The sequence below is a fragment of the Melanotaenia boesemani genome, chromosome 19, assembly GCF_017639745.1.
Source record: "Melanotaenia boesemani isolate fMelBoe1 chromosome 19, fMelBoe1.pri, whole genome shotgun sequence".
Taxonomy (NCBI): domain Eukaryota; kingdom Metazoa; phylum Chordata; class Actinopteri; order Atheriniformes; family Melanotaeniidae; genus Melanotaenia; species Melanotaenia boesemani.
Window position 1 is genome coordinate 4,879,091 of NC_055700.1, and position 20,923 is coordinate 4,900,013.

Sequence of the window (20,923 nt, forward strand, 5' to 3'; positions counted from 1 at the left end):
TTGTTTTTAATTCAGGGAGTCTAGCCACCCTCCTCACTCATCTCCCCTGACAGGTGGATGGTGGGGGAGCTGGCTTTGTTGCCGACAATCTAACCCTGATACAGGTGGTACTGGGTTAGAGGTTACCAGTATCAGATCTAGAGCTGACCTGACCTTAACTTACCATAAATAATCTCTGAATAAACACTGTATTTTGCGGCTGGATTGTAAACCTTCTGGATATAAATGTCTGGAAAACTTCTGTAGATCACCTAAATAATAAGCCATTGATCACAATTTACTTCAGAGTTACACACTACGGTTCCAGAGAAATTGTTGCCAAAATAAACGATAAGACATGAGGGCAATGTGCAATCTAGCAGCATTTTGTGGGTTAATCTTCTTCTGCAAGGCTCTAAAGCCACATTTACTCTGCAAGAGGTTTCCTCATCTGGTTACTCTAGTCGGAATAATGTAGAGCAGAAGTCACAGGGGACATTTTCAGAACGAGGACATACTTTACATTTAAACATCGAGACTCATTTCCCTCCAGCCTCTGGAAAACTGTGTTCAAAGTGCAGGAAGATGTTTTCTCAGAGTTGCATCATGTATGTAGCTGTGGGCTCTTCAGGTAAAAATCTATCATAACCTAAGCTGTGTTTAAAAACACCTGAGTGGTAACATGCAGTTTGGGGAAGCTGGAGCTCATCAAAGACTGCAACTAAATATAATGCACATTAAATTAATTAATGAGCCTGCAGAGAAAAAAAATATATGTTGGCAAGTTGCTTTTTTTTTTGATTAACAGACTGAAAAAGATCTTACATTTATGTAGATTCATGGTTTAAGAAGACAGACTGACATTATGTTTAAACTTAACTATTTCGAGCGTTAAAATTGATGCCTGATCAACCGATAATTTCAGTTGTGATCAATGACTTCGACAGTCTGCGGTCAGACTGTCCCAGCAGTCAGAAAAACATGTCATTAACAGGATCATTTTTTACATTAATGACGTTCAGAGAAGCATCAGCTGTTCCAAAACGGTGTCTGAATGTGGAGATGTACTGTATGTCTCTGAGGTGCAGCCAGGAAGAGATCCAGGATGTCCAGTAATCCTGAACAAGGAAGAACAGCCAATAAAAACGTCAGCGCAAGAAACACAAGACACCCAGCCAGCTTGTTTGGAGACACAACCCGAGTGTAAAGGCCGAGAGCATGGTGTGTTTGTGCGGTTAAGAGTGTGTGTTTGGTGGGTGGGGTAAGGAATGTGGCAGTCAGAAGGGCGAGGAGTCCAACAGTGTCTTTTATTTTCCGTTTGAAAAAGCTTTACAGTGCTGTGTAGGTCAAACATCACATCAGGGTTTCTTGAGCTCTCCTAGACTAAATCAATATTTTTTTAAATCCTCTTTTAACTTCAAAAACTAGTCAATACAAACCATTTGTCACACTTTCAATGATGAAAACCCATGAATAATGGATTAATAGGACCTGGACCTGTGCTAAACAAGTCTCCAGGCCCAGACACTTTGTATGAAGAGACTGTTCATAACTTTAAAAAAGAAAAATACAAACTCAAGAGACAAAAAGAGAAAAAAAAAAGTTGTGATAGAGAGCTTGATGCAAATGATCATTTTCCTGACACACCTGCAGCTTAAACCCCACAAACAAGCGAACGCATAGCCTACCTCGATGCTGAAGTACCCTCGGTCCACGTAGTCTCCAAGGAACAGGTAACGGGTGTTGCTGGGGGACCCACCCACCTCAAAAAGCTTCATCAAATCAAAGAACTGGCCATGGACGTCTCCACACACTGGACACACAAACACAAGCTGGTTCAGATCTTTTAGGCAATGAGAAATACATAAAGAGTCATAACACTGTTGTGTGCTGAAGTTAATCAGAGATTAGGAGAGTTTCAGTCAGAATAAATATGACTGTTACAGTTAACTAATGGTGTTCCACAGGGTTCCATTCTGGGACCCATTTCTTTTTCTATTTAAATGTTTTTAATTTTAAAAAAAACATGAGGACATTCCAGTAAAAGTACACCTGTATGCTGATGATACAGTTTCTTCATCTATAACAGGGGGTGTCAAACTGGAGGACCAAAACTGGCCCACCAGAAGGTCCAGTCTAGTTACCAGGATGAATCTGGTAAATGTGAAAATGACAGAGGAGACATTATCTTCAATTCTAAGTTAACAGAACTCCAAATTAGTTCACATAATGTTGCATTTTTATGTTTTTTTAAATATAAAACATTACTAGGCAGGGGGATAAGTTGCTTTATATTTTATATCTTTCTTAATAGATTTGACTTCAGTTTGTATTTTGAGAGGAGTCAGTTCAGGTTTTCAGGATTACTACACAGATGTAGAAATGCACATGGATTTACATTTAAAATAAATTCCAACTCTAAACAAGTTTCTGTATTTTTAATGTGAAACAATAAAAGTTTTCAGTTCCCGATACCTGTAATTGATTTTTGTGTGTTGATACATCTGTTATGATCTGTGAGTCTGTATATGTATGTATGTATGTATAAGATCTGTATGTTTAACCTCCTCCCCTCAGGGAAAAGATATCGCTCTGTTAAATGCACTGCATCTCGCCATGCTAACAGCTGTTTTCCACAAGCTGTGAAGACTTTGAACAATGCACCTTGAATACCTCGAACAAGCACCTTATTGTATTGCTTTTATTGCCTTTTTATTGCTACTTATTTATACAGTGTTTTGTTGTTTTATTATATTACTGGCATCTATGTGTTCTTATGATCTATCCATGTGTGTCTATTCAGGCTTGTGTTTTTTATGTTTCGTCTGTTCATATGTGGACGATGCTTGAGCTTCTTGCAACCGTTTTCCAATGTGGTTTTTTTATACTGCAAATGGCAAATAAACTGAACTGAAGTTAAAACGCACATTTAAATGAGAAAATATGCAGCTGTGTTAAATGTTCAAAAAAGTCTTTAAATAAAGAAAATGAATAAAATGAAGCAAATATAATACAATTTAAAAAATATATTAAGTTAATAAAATATATAATACATATATAAAACAGATCAATTTTATAGATCAAAATAGATTTTTAAATAAAATGTTATAAACACAAAATAAAATTTTAAATGCAAATTTATCAAATTGATTTTATGAATGCATTTATTTTTCTCAAGAAATTTAAGGCTGTTCATTGTGTTTTCTAAAACAATAGTTCATTAAATGTAAATATCCTGATAACGTACACTATGCATAGGCCACTATGTAGTGCAGGAACTTCCTGCATTTACCCCCCACACGTTGGTCTACAAAGCTTAAAGTTTGTATTAAATGCTCAGAAAACAGAAGTTTGTGATTCATGTTTAGTTTATTATCAGCAGTTTGACCTCTGAAGATAAATCCACTGAAAGTATTTAAACAAGACCTATTTAATATCCGTATTTCCTATCTAGTAAACCCTTCCCACTGAAATCTTCCTCAAACACCCGTCCACTACATATCCACAGTCATTTTTTCTTTTCTTGATGACTATAGCTTTGTTAATAATGCTTTCCTTTTCACAAATCTATGACCCCTTTAAATAAATAAATGCAAAATGATTAAATCCAAATGCCCTAAAATAAATAAAAGCAGCTCATTTAAAATGGTATTTTTCTAAATAAAAATGTATTACATCAATTCTGTATGTCCATCTATTTAAGTTTATGTGATTTATTGATTTGGGGGATTTATTTAAAATATTTTTTTTATGCACATCTTATTGATTTAAGCAGTATTTATTTAAGATTTATTAAAACTACATTCTACAACTGCCAGGACATCTGTCTCATCTCCTCGGTTTTATTTGAGCTGTGTCTTACTTTTATGCTATTAAAAGACATACGGAAGCTTCTGCTTTTCACTGATAGCACACATACTTTGAATATGCGTTCGGCAGTCTCCATTTTCTATGTACCAGGCATGCCTACAGTGTTGCATTACAAATGCAAAGCATGTTATTCATGACTCCTTTATGACTTTATGAAAAAAAAAGTGTTGCCATTTATTGCAAAGACATTTCTAATATACTCTCTTCTTGCATTTTGCAGTGAATAGATCTTCAAAACACCATCAGTTTCCACTCAAAGGTCGCCGGTTCGAATCTCGGCTGGGGGGAGGTTTGAACCTTGAGGGCGGTGGCCTTTCTGTGTGGAGTTTGCATGTTCTCCCCATGTATGCGTGGGTTCTCTCCGGGTGCTTCCTCCCACCGTCCAACGACATGCTTGTTAGGTTAATTGATGACTCTAAATTCTCCCTAAGTATGAGTGTGTGTGAGAATGGTTGTTTGTCCCCTGTGTGTTGGCCCTGCAATGGACTGGTGACCTGTCCAGGGTGTACCCTGCCTCTCATCTGTTAATACTGGGATAGGCTCCAGCTTACCCGTGACTCTTAATGGACTAAGCGGTTCAGAAAAATGAATGAATATATATATATATATATATATATATATATATATTCATTTGTAGAATTTCATGACAGATTCTGTCTTGAATAACGCACAGAGTTCTCCTTAAACTATCTTATTGATGTTGTTGTTATTGCATTCTTGTTTATTGCAAAGCATTACTGAAAACTGACAAAATGAAGTACAATAAGGATGCCGGAGTCAGAGGCTCCATTTTTAGCGTAGGACATAAATGGGCATGAAAACCTGAAAAAAAATTAGGCTTTTTTTTTTAAGGAATACTTTAATTTCAAAACTAAAATTTTCTTTCTTTGGTTTTGTCTGAGCAATACAAAGTTCCACAATCATGGATGATATCAGAGAGGCAGCTTATTTTACTTGACTGATGACTGTAATAACTAACTTAGTCAATCAATAAATGTTCCATTTTTATCTCATTAGCATTCATCATTGATTACTTTGGGCTTTGGTAGCACAAAGGACCACATCCCAAAACTAAAATGAGAGTTCAACCCTTTGTAATAAACGTAGGAGTAGAAGGAGAAACATCTACAATGTATTTCTTTCTTTTTTCTTTTTTTCTTTTATTTTATTTTCAGATGCTATAATTGACAATATTTGGTTCATATTAATTGAAAAAAAAGACTGTTGCTTTAGATAAAGAAGCTTTATCCATTCCTAGTCCTAATCTAATAAGAATACCTCCAAGAACTAATATTTAGTATTATTTCATCAGCATTCAATACGATACAACTGATATTTTATTATCTAAATGGATTCAAATGAAGCTGAAACCCTTTTCTCACCAAATGGTACGCCTCTGTTCCTACAAACAGGGCCCAAAGAGTTATAATTAAAATCTGTCACACAGCCAGTTATGGTGCCCCCCAGGGTTGTGAGTTCTGCTGTTCTCTTCATGCTTTACACTGATGACTGCCATATTGATGAACCAAATCAACATATTATAAAGTATTCAGATGATACAGTTTTACTCAACTTATTTAACAACTAAGAGATTGCATTTGGGTCACAATCTGAGTACCAATATATTTCCACTGTCACTCATAATGAAAAAATAAATAAAGCAAATCTGTTAAAAACCAAAACAAAGGATCCATTTCCTCTGACGCTTTAGGTCTTTTGGGGCGAGTAAGCGAATTATCTGCTACCATGTCCGTCCTACAATACTGTAATTCTACCTGGGACAAAGGTTTACTCGTAGCGGAAAGATCAAAGCTACAACAACAAATAAAAATATAAGATCATAGGTAAACCTTTGCACTTGCTCTCTGAAACATCGTGTCAGAAAAACATGCTCAGACTAGCCAAGAATATAAGAACTGATTCAAATCATAGAATATGAGTTTCTACCATCTAGAAGATGATACCGGGTTAAAGGTTAAATAAAGTAAGACTAAAAAAACTCTTTTATACATCAAACTAAACTTAGAACTGAGGAATCTTTTTCTATAAGTGAGCAAATTTAATGTGTTACTGTTTAAGTTTTGTTCTGTGTAAACATCTGGTTGACGTGGTGCAAAAAAAAAAAGATCAGCTAGATAAAGGGTGATATATATAGAAGCTTTATGTTTTTTTTTTTTAACTTTTTTTATTTTTTTGGGAACTAGTAGCCTTTATTTGAAAGTTGCTTGACAAGAAAGAGCAAAGAAACAGGGAGGATGGCAAACAGGGCACACGGGGCTCAAACCCAGGTCGGCTGCGTTGAGGAGTTTCAACCTCTTTAATTTAGGGGCTTTAAGAGCTTAGGGGAAAAAGTAGTCAGGGACAAAGGGAAGATTGGTGCCATGTGTCCTCATCTTTAGTCTCCAGAAAGTCCTAAGTTGTTAGAGTGAAATGATGACTACTGACATCTTTAAATGCCATTTGTTAAATTATTCCAAAGTGCTTCAATTTACTGTGATGATGACAAAGAAGAGCATGAAATCCCTGCTCACTCTGCAGCTGTGGATATAATTGTGTGGTTCACTTGGTTAGTTTAACTAGATTTAGCAAAAAGAAAAAACTCAACCAGTCTGGAAGGTTTTAAGAATCAACAGAAAACAAGGCTGAAAAAATATGATGAAAATAATGACAATACGTGACAATAAATGACAGTGGAGAAGGGGGTAAAAATAGTGGGAGGACATGAGAGTGGAGGGATCAATATCAAAGCTAAGCCACATGTAAGGAAGGTCAGCTGTAGAAATAGACTGCTGATCTGTTCCCAGAAAGCCCCGCCACACACACACTAAATGCCTCTGAAAATTCTCAGCTGGGGGGGGAAATCCACTCCTGACATACTGAGATGGGTGTTTAAAGTCAGGGGGTTTACCTGTGATGGGAGCTTCCACTTCCAGCATGCATTTCTCCTGGCGCAGGATGCTGGCTCCCTCGTTGATGAGCCGCAGCGCCGCCTCCTCTTCCAGCCGGCCCTCCTTCACCAGATGGGCCTTCAGCAGCTCCAGGCTGGGCCTCCCGTCCGCGTAAAGGTCTTTGACCGACAGGCGTATACCAGGAGGATATGGCACGGCTGCAAACACAGAGAGTCGGGCGGGTGAGACATGACGCGAGCAGCATAAACACACTGATAAACTCAAGGTTCACTGTGAGGACAAAATGGATGGACCAGTTTCTGCTGGGATGTTCGGCTGATCACAGTCAGGAACAGTGATGCTCTGCGGTTTTTAATGGGTTTTTAATTATTTGCTGCTTTGGATTTTTTTTGTCAGAATGGTTTACAATGACTAATTTGTAGCTGGAAATGTTTTCTTAAGAATGTTTTAGGATGTAATAGAACCGTATGAAACACAAAATTCAGTTTATATTATGAAACAAAGTTCATCCATTACAAAAGAAAGTGTGTTAGCAAGAGCTTAAAGAGGCTGTACAAACTTGATGAAAAATAAAACAGCAATAAATAAATAAAAAAATAAATAAATAAAGCAAAAGTATTAGCACAATAAACATTAAATAACCATTTTTGGTTCCTCCTTAAGAACTGGGGGTCTTCTGGTTCAAAGTCTGCACATACTGAAGCAGACTTGACTTCCATAAAGTCAGGTCTTCTTTGACATTAAACATCAAGATAATATCAGCAGTCCCTTAACTCATGCCCTACTTTAAGGAAAACCAGCTTTCTTTCTCTACTGAACAGGTAATGGTAGGCCCTAATCTGTCAGGGAGGGGCAGCTAATTTACCCTGTTTGTTTTGACTGCAATGCAAACACACAAGCATTTAAATGCTTGCTGGTAGGGGTCCATACACTTATTTTAAGGGATTCATTTTCAAGATGTAAGTCCTATGGCAAAAGGTAAGACTTTTCACACAGCATTAGTATTTCTAAACTCTGTAACTAGACAAGCAAGATACAAGGGTGTGTCAAAACTTGACCAGACATTTTAGCAGCACAGCCTATTCCCTGGAGGAAATACCAGGCAGCCTAATTCCAAGAAAACACCACATTTTAAAAAGAAAAAAATCTGGCAGAGCAGAAAAAGGAGGCTGTGTCATGGCTAAAAGGTTCTTTTTATATTCATAATGACTAGAAAAGAAAGAACTGTGCACAAACCCATAAGCAGATAGAGGTGGTTATGAGGCTGCGGCTTATGTCTGCAGATACTGAACCCAAGTGGGGGAAAATGCTAAATATATCTGACACACCTTATTTTCATGAGCAGCTTGCTTTAAAAAGACATTTTGCTTTGTTGCACTGTTTCCTACATGCAGCTTTGACAAAGATCTGAACCATCACAGTTTAGTAAACAAGGAGATTTTCACAAACATCAGCCAGTAAGCTCCAGCTCTAACAAAACCAACACTGGTCCATCAATCTGTACCATGAAAACTTTGTTTCTAGTCTTTCTTGGTCCAGTTCTGATTTTTCAGCTTCTGATCCATCTTCAGTCCTCGTTTCAGGACTGATTATTATTCATCAATGTCTCTGAGGACGGACATCTTGGCAGTAATAACCAGTGTGTGGCTCATCATGTGGCTCACCCAGTCTTGAGAAGAGGTTTGCATGGCAGCTAATAATTGTATGAAAATATAGCCGATACATTTAGGTCACAGAATTACCCCAAACAGTCACTATCTGTAGACCAGATGACAGTATAGCTTACAAACATGAAACACTGCCTGTCCAGACCTACTCAAACTTCAGAGTTACCCGTTTTAGTGATGTTTATTCAAGAACAATGAGCTAGGTTATTTTGCCAGATTTGCACATTCAAATAATGTAAAAAAAAAAAAAAAAAAAAAAAAAGCATTTAAAAAAGGAGAGGAAAGTGCTTTGTGACACATTTGGAGAAAATAAATTCAACAGAGGAATCTAAACATGCAGGCAGCAGGTGTCCCTTTAGACAGATACCTGAATGTTCCGAATTTGCATTTTCAAGTGAGAGATAAGCTTGAAAGCGACATACTGAAAGCAGCCAGATTATACCTACAGATACCTGACAGAGACCTAATTCATACCCCAAAACTCAGAGCTGTCATCACAAATGATCCAGCTCTGCAGAAATACTTCACTCACTGAGGATCTGAGAAGGTTTTCAGTGAGATGAAGAGCGTCTGAATCCAGCTTCATAGATGTGGGTAAGCACAAAGATTTTCAACTTAAATATAACCCCTCTCCACATAGACGCACCTTGTCTCAGACCATCTACCACCAGGGTCCGCCTCTCTAAACTAGCTCAAGTAGAAAGTGAATTGTTACAGAAAACGACGCTCTAAAAGCTGAACTAAGGACAGATGTTGGCCACCTCTAGAACGTGGCATTTAAAGCAGGTTTTCTCACTTTGGAGCTCAGATTTCAAATATTTGGTCAAATAAGGCTGCATCCACAAAACCAGTTTTGTTAAAAGTTTTACGTAAAGACAGAATAATTAGAAAAAATGTATGCATCCACACACAACCACTAAAACGCTGCAGCAGGTGTGCTGTAACACTGCCACAGAAAAACACTAAAAACAGAGAAGAAAACATGGCGCATGCACAGAAACTCATGTTGTCGAGGTTTGCACATGCAAATTAAGGCCTGGTACACACATAAGGATTTTTTTAATCTTATGAGATTTTTATCTGGTCGAGACCTCACACGTGAAGATAAAAAAAATTAGTTTTGATCGTACTGTGTGTGGTGTGCTCCGAAAATGTAATCACAGAACAACACACACCACGATGCTGTCCCGCAACTCATCTACAATCTAGTCCTCCGAGCCGGACAAACATTGAAACGTAGAAGAAGAAACATAGCAACAACCGGAAAACACAACACACAGCATGGAAGATATATGACACAAAGGAATGGTTAACAGAAAAAGGCAGAACTGAAGAAAATAGACTGGAGCCAGCGTGAACACGGACTTTATTTACTTCCTTGTTCCACAGCCAACTCGCTCTGATTGGCAACCTTCCATACCACGTCCCCATCCACGCAGTCAGAACGCACGAGTCGTCGACATGTTCAATATTCCCAATTGTCGGCTACGACCCATTTCGGAGCGGATTATCAGGACAAATAGGCTCGTAACACACCACAGACCAAATGATAATTGGACAGGGAAATCTCACGATGATCGGGCGTTTGCCATCTGAGGTCAGGAGGAGGCAAAATCGGGACAAAAACAGCCCAAAAACTGTTATGTGTACCAGGCCTGTGGGAGAAATGGGTCAATGCTGTCATCAGTTCAGGAAAGAAACGTTTGGACAGTAAACACGGAAATAAAATGGCTGGGTTTTAAGATTTATTCACTGTGGGACCTAGTTTAAAAAATTAATAAAAAAAAATTCAGCAGAAACATCTGAATGATAAAAAAAAAAAAAAAAAAAAAAAAAAAAAAGTTAGCATATACACCTAAACTTGTCTTCGTGTGGACATGGCCGAAACTCTGACACACCACAAAGACCACATCCATATGGCAGCTAAAGGCCCATCAATGCTCACTGCAGAAGGCGGATACATACACGGACGGACGTTTTCGTCCATCTTCTGCGTCGGTTACGCATGTAATTTGATCGGTTTTCAGGGAGCTTAGCTATCCGTCGCTTGACACAAACGACAACGCAATACCGCCGGAAATCACGAGGGCAGTGCTAAAAAAAAAAAAGCAGAAGAAGAATGAAGACGAGAGCAAAAACTGTAGAAATTGCGTGAGCTTTTGAAGTAAGACTATGCAAGTGTTTAGGGCAGGGGTAGCCAACGTCGGTCCTCGAGGGCACCAATCCGGCAGGTTTTCCAAATTTCCCTGCTCCAGCACACCTGACTCAAATTAAATGGATCCAACAGCCTATAAGGATCTCCACAATGACTTGTTAATTTGAGTCAGGTGTGCTGGAGCAGGGAAATCTGGAAAACCTGCCGGATTGGTGCCCTCGAGGACCGACGTTGGCTACCCCTAGTTTAGGGCATATTGGGCAGTCATGCATTACTGCTGCCAAACTCTGAACTTAACACTGGCCACTAGTGGAGGAACTGACTTAACATCATAGCAACACAAAACGTGCATCAAAGTATGCATGACAACATCGCTAGTACGGAAGGGAGCATAAAGGGGCCTTAACAGTGAAAAAAATACTGTATAACAGTATCAGTCCACTGATATTCCACACATGCAAAGGACAATCTAAAGCAACTAACAAAGTAAATGGCAGGTTTATTGTAGATTTTAACGTATAGCTAGCTTTATCTCATTTTAAAATAAACATATCTTGTGTTTCACTTGAGGTAAATGGCTTAAAGGGCTCTGATCATTTTATTGTAACAGGATCTTGGATGTTTAAGTGTTTCCCACTGTCAAAAATATCTCATTGAAAAGTAAGGTCTTATAATCAGGATAATCCTATTTTCAGATGATACAGATGGGCCACACTAAACCCTTTTAACAGCTTAAAATTTCACAAAACCTTCACGTTTTAACTAGAGTACTTGCAGTTTAGTAATAAATCCAAGCTAACGGTAGTCACAGTCCCAACTAGATGGTAAAAAAGGAAATGGTATCAGAAACTCTCCCAACAGAACCAGTGACACTGAGTTCCCCCTCCTCGTAAACAGATGTGGAGGGGTAAAAAGGGGGGGTTAAACTGGTCGGAAATTGTTCTGCTGTTGGTTTTGTCCTCTTCCTTTCAGACAATAATAGATGCAGAAATTATGAAAGCTGTTAATTAAGCTGACGAATGTGTCTCAGAAGTAGTAAGTGATGTTTTTCTAATACAAAACGCAAATAGGGTCAATTTTAAATGTCTCCGTTTGACGCCTGTTCACCATCTTCACACTCATGTACAGAAAATATTTCTGTCCGACACACACACTGACACACACCAGCTCTCGGCCCAGTGGTCTAGTTTAGCATGCCTCTCTAAAACCAAACCAGGTCGCACACATTCAGCCAATCATGCCAGCTCTCTTGAATGAACTGGTTCATCAACAGCAGGGTGGCAACCAGCAGTGCTGGAGACAGATGTGGGCCTGAACATGATCGAGCTACAGCTCTGAAGCTGGCCTTGAGTTTCTAAAGAGGAAAACAAAACCACAGCTGTAAGGAAAAGGCGTCACGGACCGCAATAGGAAGTGGTAGTCAAATAATAAACGGCAGAAGGGACAGAGGAAGACTGACGACATTCGCTGCAGCTGCCTCAGTAAACTTCCACCTGCTAAGTAAATGACATTTAATCCTGCTGTTTAACCCAGATTTCTAGTCTTTATTTTTTATGGAACTTTGTCCCCGTTGGCCACTGCAGGGCTGTATTCCAGAAAGACAATGTGGAATCCAGCAGGAGTCTGATTCATTTCTTTTTCTGCCACTCCCTGAAGGGTTAATAAGCAAACACCACTAGAGGTTTCTTACAGTAACAGTCCAACTAATCCAAATTTTCAGCACATTGCATTTTATCTGTCATGACGGAGGGCTGAGAGTGCTGGCTTGTGGTTGACTCTTAATCCAGGAAGTTAGCTTTGGTTTTTGCTGCTTTCACCACAGGACACCAATGATGTTTTAAATGTCTGATTGTGGCTCAGAAAGATCATTTTGGCCTTGAAGTTACTGATTTTTGTAACATCATTTCACAGTGATGCAGATTTTTTGTAGCATTTTCTTACACAGTGTGTCATTTGTCCACCAGAGAGGAGATCTTATTTAGATTAAAATCAAGTTGGAGTTTGTTTTCTAGGTTTAGTCTGCTTATGTAGCTGCTGAATTATCCAAGATGTGTTTTGAGTCTTGTGTGTGACATATACTGCTGCTGCCTCTTTAACTGCAACTATATCTTAACATTATTAAGACTAATTAGCATGACATGGGCAACTAAATTCTGGTGATTTGTCCATGATGGCTGTTATTTAAAGCTTTATATTTGGTCACTGTCATTAAACTAAAGTGATGCAATAGCTGCAGGCATGACAGGGAATATCATGCTATACAGAACTTCTAGGATAATGTTTTAAATATGATATTGAAGAAAAACCTTTAAAACTCACTCTCAGCTTCCTGTATGTGACATCTTCTGCAGCCATTTTACTAATTTAAGTATGCATTTTTCTCAGCGGTGACATGTTTTCTTGCAGAAAGAGCTTCAGTTCATGATGCATGGCTGCCTGGCATCATGGCAGCCATCCGGCACGCCATGCCATCACTATGTTTGGAAGCCATGGTGCAGGGTAATAAAATATGCGCTGTGCATGATTGGTGCTTGGTGTATGTGTTGCAAGAGCAGATTATCATGGCTTTCACTTCAGCTCTCAAGTAAAAATCTGCATCTGTGTACATTAAAATGATTTGCAGCAGCTTTCTTATTTGTTGGTTATCGTGTTGGTCACATACAAACAGCAACACACCTGCTACCTGTAGTTTCAGTGTGTAGGTAAAATGTTGCAGAAAGTTACAATGCAATTGGCTTGTTATAATGATTTTACTTTAGTATGAGACTGGTTTCAAATTACAACCGAAACTAGACAGGGATCACTCAAATTTCTGCTCATGGCATCACCATGTAGAAAATTTGCGTAGCTGCTTGGGAGATAAAATCTGGCGGCATATATAAAAATAAGCAGGTATGGCATAATGCAACCCCTGTAAATCTGGCATAATTGTAAAATAAGTTAAGTTTTATGTTCAACTGATGAGTATAGTGAGGACGGTAGTCAGTAATGACATGCTACTGATGCTCAGTCCTTAACCTGTTTTAATTTTAATTCAGCTCAGCTTTATTTTGTATAGCACCACAACAATGTCATCTCAGGGCATTTTACAGACAAATCAATTCGAGCCAGTTCGTAAATAATAGCCTGGTTGAGGAACTGCAGAGCTGCTTTTAAAAGCAGTTATGCAAATTTTGTTCCCCAAACCTGGTTCACGCTCCAGTGAGATATGGTACTTGGGTTAACACTTGTGTTTTTACACATAAAAATAACTTCTTTACTCATCTTGTTTAAAAGGTGCTTAAAGAAGACAATCTTTTTTCCCTTTGAGAATAGCAGCATGTAGAAGACAACACAAAGAGATGGCGTGACATTAAATCCTGTGGGGTACATTAGACTGCAATTTCTGATAATCATGATTTTCAGAGATAATTAGACTACTTTATTATCCTTGATTAGACCCTCTGACCACACAGCAGGGCTTGCAGTGAGCTACCATCTGTCCTATGGATGGTGAAAATCTATCAGTCTTTCCTTTTTGTCCAGGCTGTGTTGGCCTCCAACCGAGACTTTATTGTGGTAGCTGTGACCACTCCTGTAGCCTTGAGTGCAGCACCCTCCTGCTATGTTTCCAATACTGTGCACATTTACATGACCATCACAATCCGATAACTGAGAATATTCAGATAATTGTATTAATCAGATCTGATGCATCTATATGCACTTCTGAAATATGATAATTCAGAAAACCCTAGTCTACATTTTCCAGTCCATTCTTGAATTTCTTTCAGTATGTATGTAGTTGTTTTTTTGCACATGCGCAAATGTAAAAAAGCTAAATAATCAGACAAACATGAACAAAGACATCGGAATATGTAGGTGTGTTCATCCAATGTCACATAATCAGATAACTGTCATTGGGCCCGTTTACATTCACTCCAAAAATCTGATCAATATCTGATTTCTTGAGTCACTAGACAGCATAATCTGATATCCTTTATCAGGTAACGGCAGTAAACCAATCATGAGAAATCAGATTAGCACACCCAAATTTCTCCCCAACACACTGATGTCACTGTGCCTGTAGACCTGTATATCTGCTCTCTAAAAAAAAAAAAGACTGTTGCTAGTGTATTTTCAATGTCTTCAATTAAAAAGACGTAAATGGCTTCATCACAACCTGAGCAGAACACAAAAGACGAAACTCGATGTCATGCAGCAGCGAGAAGAGTATAAACAAAGTTAAACATTCTACGGCCCTGTTATGTTCAACATAGACCAGAGGTTACGTCACTATGTATCTACGTATGAAGGACTTATCAAATATCACGTCAGAGGTGCTTGTAGATGCATCAGATTAGATGATTACAATCATCCAATTACTCCCAGTTATTGGATTTCGATGGTCATGTAAATGGGCTCATTATCAGATACAGTATATCAGCTTATGCTTGTCTACATGATCACTCGAATAATCTGGTAACTCCAGAAATTAGATAATGATCTGATTTTTTTGGTGTGCATGTAAATGGGCTTAATGGTGATCAGGGTCAGAGCTGATTGATAATCTAAACAAACTGTTGCTATAACAGCCAAATGACTTTATGACAATTCAACTTTGCATTCAAAGAAAGGGGTGAACAGGTTATTTATTCCTGTAAAAAAAAAAATTTTCTGCTGCCCTCCAAGCTGCACAACATTCTAAAATGCTCCAAAGGTTTTTTTTTTTTTGCATCAACTGTTTATTTAATTTCTTGTAAAAACAATATTTTGGCTTTTTTTTTTCGTCAAAATGGTTAGTTGCATCTTGTTAACAAACAGGAGCCCAGAGCAGAGTGTTAGTGGGCAAGATCCAGAGGCAGTACTCCATCCTGGCGCCCAAAACACTACAATGAACCTGCTCATCCTCAGGTCAAGCTTCATCAATCATGAATGAAGACACAATCATTACAAGTGGCAGGCAATGCAAAGGGATGGACTGGTTTGATTACCATCTGTAACTAAGCCAACAGACCAAAGCAACCAGAGCAGACCCGGCAGTGTGTGTACACCAAGACATACACAAGCTGCAACCAACATATAAGAAAACAGAATATTTTCCAAAACGCAAAGATGCCTTCAACTGGTTTTTGAATGAGTAATTTTTTTAACTTAGCAGAAAACAACGAGCAACTTCCATGTTGTTTAATCTCCTGAATAAAATTACATTACTGGTCCAAATAGCTTCTTTGGTGTACTCATTTCCAGCTTTTTCTGAACCAGAAGTTAGAATTTTTTTGTACTGCCTCACACTGTATTGATTAGACAGTTGCTGTGATAGGAAAAGGCATCGACGGTGATCAGTAGCTCATAAACTAAATTAAAAGGCATCTTAGTGGGGGTGTGGGGGATCTTTTTAAATTCATTTAACCTGACAATGGCTCTATTATTATATCTAATAAATGTTAGAAAATAAAATAAGTTGTGCAGTGTTTCTCTGATGTGGCCGTGAAGGTCTCTGTTGTTATAGAAACAGGCTCCAGCTAAACAGACCGCAGGGCTGAAAAGGTAAAGCCAATCAGAGGCGATCCACTCTAAGTGTCAGCATGTCGACTTCCAGACCGAGTTGAAGCCTTAAGAAGGCAGTTATAATGACTAGACTGCTCTCTTGAAGCTTTACAGTACTAAGCCTTTCTAACACACTGAGTCTATCATACCTGACCACTGCTGACACACAACCTGCAGCCTCCATAACTGCTCAACCATCACACTGTCACAAATGTGGAAACATTTCACTTTCCTTGTAGGAATCTCCAAATATGGAAATTGATGTGAATTAATAAAGCAAGTTACAAAATCGTTTCGTGTGATAAGTGCTGTATGTGACCACAATAAATGGCTGCCTTCTCAATAAAACAACTCTCTCTCTCTCTCTATATATATATATAATTTTGGGTCAATTCATAGCAGGCACAGTAAAATTTTAATCTTTCATACAAACTTGATTGTTTTCTGAAGGAACTTAATTCAAGGATTATCCATATCTGCATTTTCATCAGCCTAACAAAACCCTTCTTTTAAAAAAATGAAATAAAAACGTTTTCCAAAACAGCTGTTGGCAAATAGTTTTTTTTTTTATTAAGTCTAATTTACACACATCACCTGCATTCAGCCTCCAACACTGCTGATTGCATTTACATCCATTAGTTGCTCTGATAGTGGCCGAATGAAGCTACATTCCTGTAGTTTTAATCCAAAAACAGGAGCCGTGTCTTCGGATGAACCTGCGCGGCGTGTGTGCTTTCGCTGCAGGATGTCAAACATCTGGCACTCCGGACAGCTAAACTAAAAAGGCTAACTCATTAGCTGCGGCCGCATTGATTACCTGTCTGATTGATAACCCTGTTTGCCACTTTCCGCCCTGATCGGGCAGCGCTATCCGCCCGGTTCGACACAAAAACCCTGGGTAGATAATTGGGCTGACTAGCTTGACATCCAGCTGCTCTGCTTGCACTTAGCTCTCTAGCCTTTCACCAGCTCCCGTCAACTTCCTGCACCAGGAGGAAAATTTACAGAAATAAATGCCACGTACCTTTGATAGGTCGTTCAGTGGTTGAGAGTTTGTTTTGCTCTTTGGCCGACATCCTCCCTTCCTGTGAGCTGATAGCAGAGAAGGAGGTGAATTCCGAACCAAACTTGACAAATTCCTTACTAGCTAGCAGGCTAGCAGGGGTGAGCTAGCCGCGCTAGCTAGTGCTGTGGCTCGGAGCAGCAGACAGGGCAACCGGACTCGGCTTCCAGGCTGAGCTGGAGTGAACCCTGACGGGGGAAGGGAGCAGGGAGGGAGGAGGTGTCCTTATCCAGCAAATTCAAGCTTTTCGTCTGCGCTGTTCTCCGCGGTGCAGTGATGCCAAGCCGCTGTCACTGTGTGTCAGATGAATCGATGGTCCAGGAAGCGGCCCGGGCAGCGCCAATCACTGGCTCCAGCAGCACCGCGCGGTGCGTCAGATCATATCCCGACTTTATCCCTTTATTCTCGGACAAGGTGCATCTATTACAGGCCGCTGCGCTTTGGTTTTTTAGTCGTGATCCGATGTGTCGTTCAGACCCTTCGTCGGATTACAATAATCCGCCGCAAGCGGATTTCCTACAACATGGCTCAACGCGGGGATTTGTGGGTAGTGTAGTTTTAATAAGATTTGAACGTACCCCCTTCACAGCCGTGAACATCAAGTAGTAGCAGAACATTTACCCAACCACAAGACTGAGTTGTCTCTTCTTCACTTATTTCTGTGGAATGCCATTTAATTCAACATAAAAAAAAAAGTCACCCGAAATAAATAAGCTAATTTGGCGTGATCCCTATGTCCTCTTCTGGCACTGTAGACTTTCTCAAAAATACTTTCTCAAAAATATTTGCTGATCATTTTGACTAGCTTCTGCCTTGTGGTATGATTTTTTTGGGGAAAAAACTCTTCTTTTAGTCTTTCATTTTAATCCTGTGCCTTTTACTTTTTTTTAAAAAAAATCTTTTATATCAGCTGATGCATTTTGCACCCTCACCATGGCAAAAATATACACACTCACACACACAAAACATGCTATCATTAATTAATCATTTATTAATCTTTTTTCCAGAGGATTTATTTCCCCCAATGAATCCCTTAAACAACTCTAGACTTGACCAGAACTACCAAACATTCAATCATGTTAATAATTTCAACCATTTAAATGCCAGCTTAATTACTTGAATTATATTACAAAGATGAATATTTTTATGTAATTTCAGAGATTCCATCTTGACACCAGTTATGGCCAAAAATGTGTCATTGACTTACAGGTAAACATTCACTATTGCAGTTTAAAATTATTCATTCTATTAATTTCATTTGGAAGAAAAGTGATATTTGACATTTTTACTGTATTCCACCAAATTCAGCTATTTTGTACAGTACAGCCCATTCTCAGAAGAGCTACTTTTGGAATGGCTGAAATTAAGGACCAAAGCTGAATTTGGGGTAATACACCTTGAAAACAACGTTGTTGGACCTCTGACCCCCAAATGAAATTGTTGAAACATGTATAATATGCAACCTTTAATACAAATGATTAGTTTAGGATATCAGGTCATAGCATTGAAGACACGTTGAATAAAAAAATCTTCCCCAGTGTATTGAGTTGAATTTGACACTCAACACAAGCCTAATCATCCCTCTTTTCAGTCCACCATCTTTAACAGGAAAACAACCTGATTAAGGGCTGGTCTTAAATCGCTGGATTGCTTTAAAATCAGTCTGTATGACTGAATCTGCATCTGTAGTTTAATTTTGTATTTTCTTAATGCAGATTTGGATTAAAATACATTTGGCTATTCAAACCCAAATGTCAGTTGTTCAGTGTCCCAGATTTGGGGTTTTCTTTTTAATCCACCTTTGGGTAGCGGCAGTGGCGTCAGACCGGGTAAATGGTACCGTAACTCCTATGTAGTTTTTATCCTATTGTATATTATGCTATAAGCAGGTTAAGATAAGCTTTTATCTGTTTAGTTTAGATGAGGTGTGTCCTCCTTGCATAGAGAGAGAGAACAATAGAAGACACAAATGAAGAAATGGGAAGTGAAGGAGGCTCTGAAGGTGGTGATGAGGTTGAGGACAGGAAAAATATGTGCAAGAACTATGAATAAAGTCAGCTTAGGGGCCCACCAAGATAGTTTCTACACTGGGCCCAGAATTTTGTGCTACGCCCCTGAGGAGCTGTAACTCTGCAACTTGGTCATTCTAATCTATTTTTGGTTAGAAAACTTAACCCAAAATGCTGGGTCAAACCCAAAAGACAACCCTGATCTGTCAGAATAACCCATGGCTGGGTTGGTCCATATTTGACCCAGCATGACAACCCAAACTGGGTTATTTGTTACCCAGGAGATTTTAGAGCAGGCAGAGGCACGACATTCTTATATTTTTTCCACTTATATTATGAAGCTGTGTGACTACCATGGGGCCCCGAGGTTTTGTGTGTATGTGTGTGTGTGAATCTATAAGCACATATTTATTATTTAAGCTCTGATAAAAAGGGCATCTTTTGAGTGATGTGTTTATTTGTCCTCAAAGGCGTACTTAAACATGCCCTCTTGCCTTTGCTGTACTCCAAAGAAAAAACTATTAGGATGTATTTGGCTGCTTTGGACAGTCAAAGATAAAAACGTAGTTTGCCACTGCTGCCGCCAGCTCAGCCAGGGGGAGAGGTGTGTGCTGGTCATGCACATGACTGAAAAATAGGTCATATAGCACCTGCACCAAGTGTAACAGGTACATTTGTATAGAGCATCAGGTCACATGCTGCAGAACCTGCTGGTCTGTTGCTGGAAACTAAACACACACATACATCCCATGTTCAAGAATCATTATTTCTATATATTTGTTAATATTTCCTCTGTTCTGTTGTTTTCTCTTTTGTTGTTAAAGTTTTTTTTTAATCGTAGCAGTGTTCACAATCAGTGTTCACATGTTGGTTCAAAAATTATTTCAGACATGCAAATAAATCACTCTTGGGGCCCTTTGTTGGTCATATGGCTCCATGATAAAGCTGGCAAAAATATAAAATTTCACTTATCTACCTATTATTCTATTAATAAACAATGGAATTATTCAAATAAATAAACTGAGATTGAAACGGCTTGAATACCGGAAATGATGTAATGTTTAATAGCTTTGACAAGTCTGAAGTTTTTTAAATGATTTATGTAAAAAGAAGCAAAAAGTATTGATGTATGATGATTTAATAGCAGTTTTTCTGCATGTACATTGTTGCCATGACAATGTCCAGACAACAGTAAATTTGAGGAAGGCACAAGGGTTAAATAAAACCTCATAGCATAAATACATTTATATTCAATTTACTTATCTTTATTCATGATTTATTTAATATCATTTTAAATCTATAGACATATTTGATCATGCCATGAACTTTCCATATTTAATTATACTTTATTTCTTTATAGATTTACAGGGACATTTTAATAAAGATAAACAATGAGCGACAGTGTTTATGATAAACAGATGGTTTTCAATTTTTTTCTAGTCAGATTTCAGGCTCTCAAACATGAATAATTTCTGATTCTCTCAGTCTTTTATCTGGATAAAGAAAATTGAAAACAAAATCTGTTTTTTTTTCCTGACATCTGAAGATGTACCAAACATTTTCATGACGTTATTTAGATTATTTGTCTTGGTTCCACCTCAAAATCTCACATACTGTTATTTTTTAAGAATCTCAAAGGCAGCTAAACAAAATCAACTTATATCTTGGAAACTGATCAAACTTAGATACAAATAACTTAAAACAGCAAACGATAAGCAGGTAAGATAAGGAAATATCTTTAAAAA

At 38.4% G+C, this 20,923-nt stretch overlaps 1 protein-coding gene across 3 annotated transcripts in view; it reads right to left on the bottom strand.

Annotated features, from left to right (window-relative positions):
• The window catches only part of ppp3ccb (protein phosphatase 3, catalytic subunit, gamma isozyme, b), a 34,660-nt gene extending 16,955 nt beyond the window's left edge, over positions 1 to 17,705 (bottom strand). For all 3 annotated transcript variants that reach the window (XM_041969293.1, XM_041969292.1, XM_041969291.1), the window contains exons 1-3: positions 17,131 to 17,705; positions 6,758 to 6,955; positions 1,668 to 1,792 (exon numbers count right to left, since the gene is read on the bottom strand). In XM_041969293.1, coding sequence (XP_041825227.1) covers positions 1,668 to 1,792; positions 6,758 to 6,955; positions 17,131 to 17,182 — 375 coding nt within the window. In that variant the 5' untranslated portion in view covers positions 17,183 to 17,705. The remainder of the gene's footprint in view (positions 1 to 1,667; positions 1,793 to 6,757; positions 6,956 to 17,130) is intronic.
• Between the last annotated feature and the right edge of the window lie 3,218 nt (positions 17,706 to 20,923).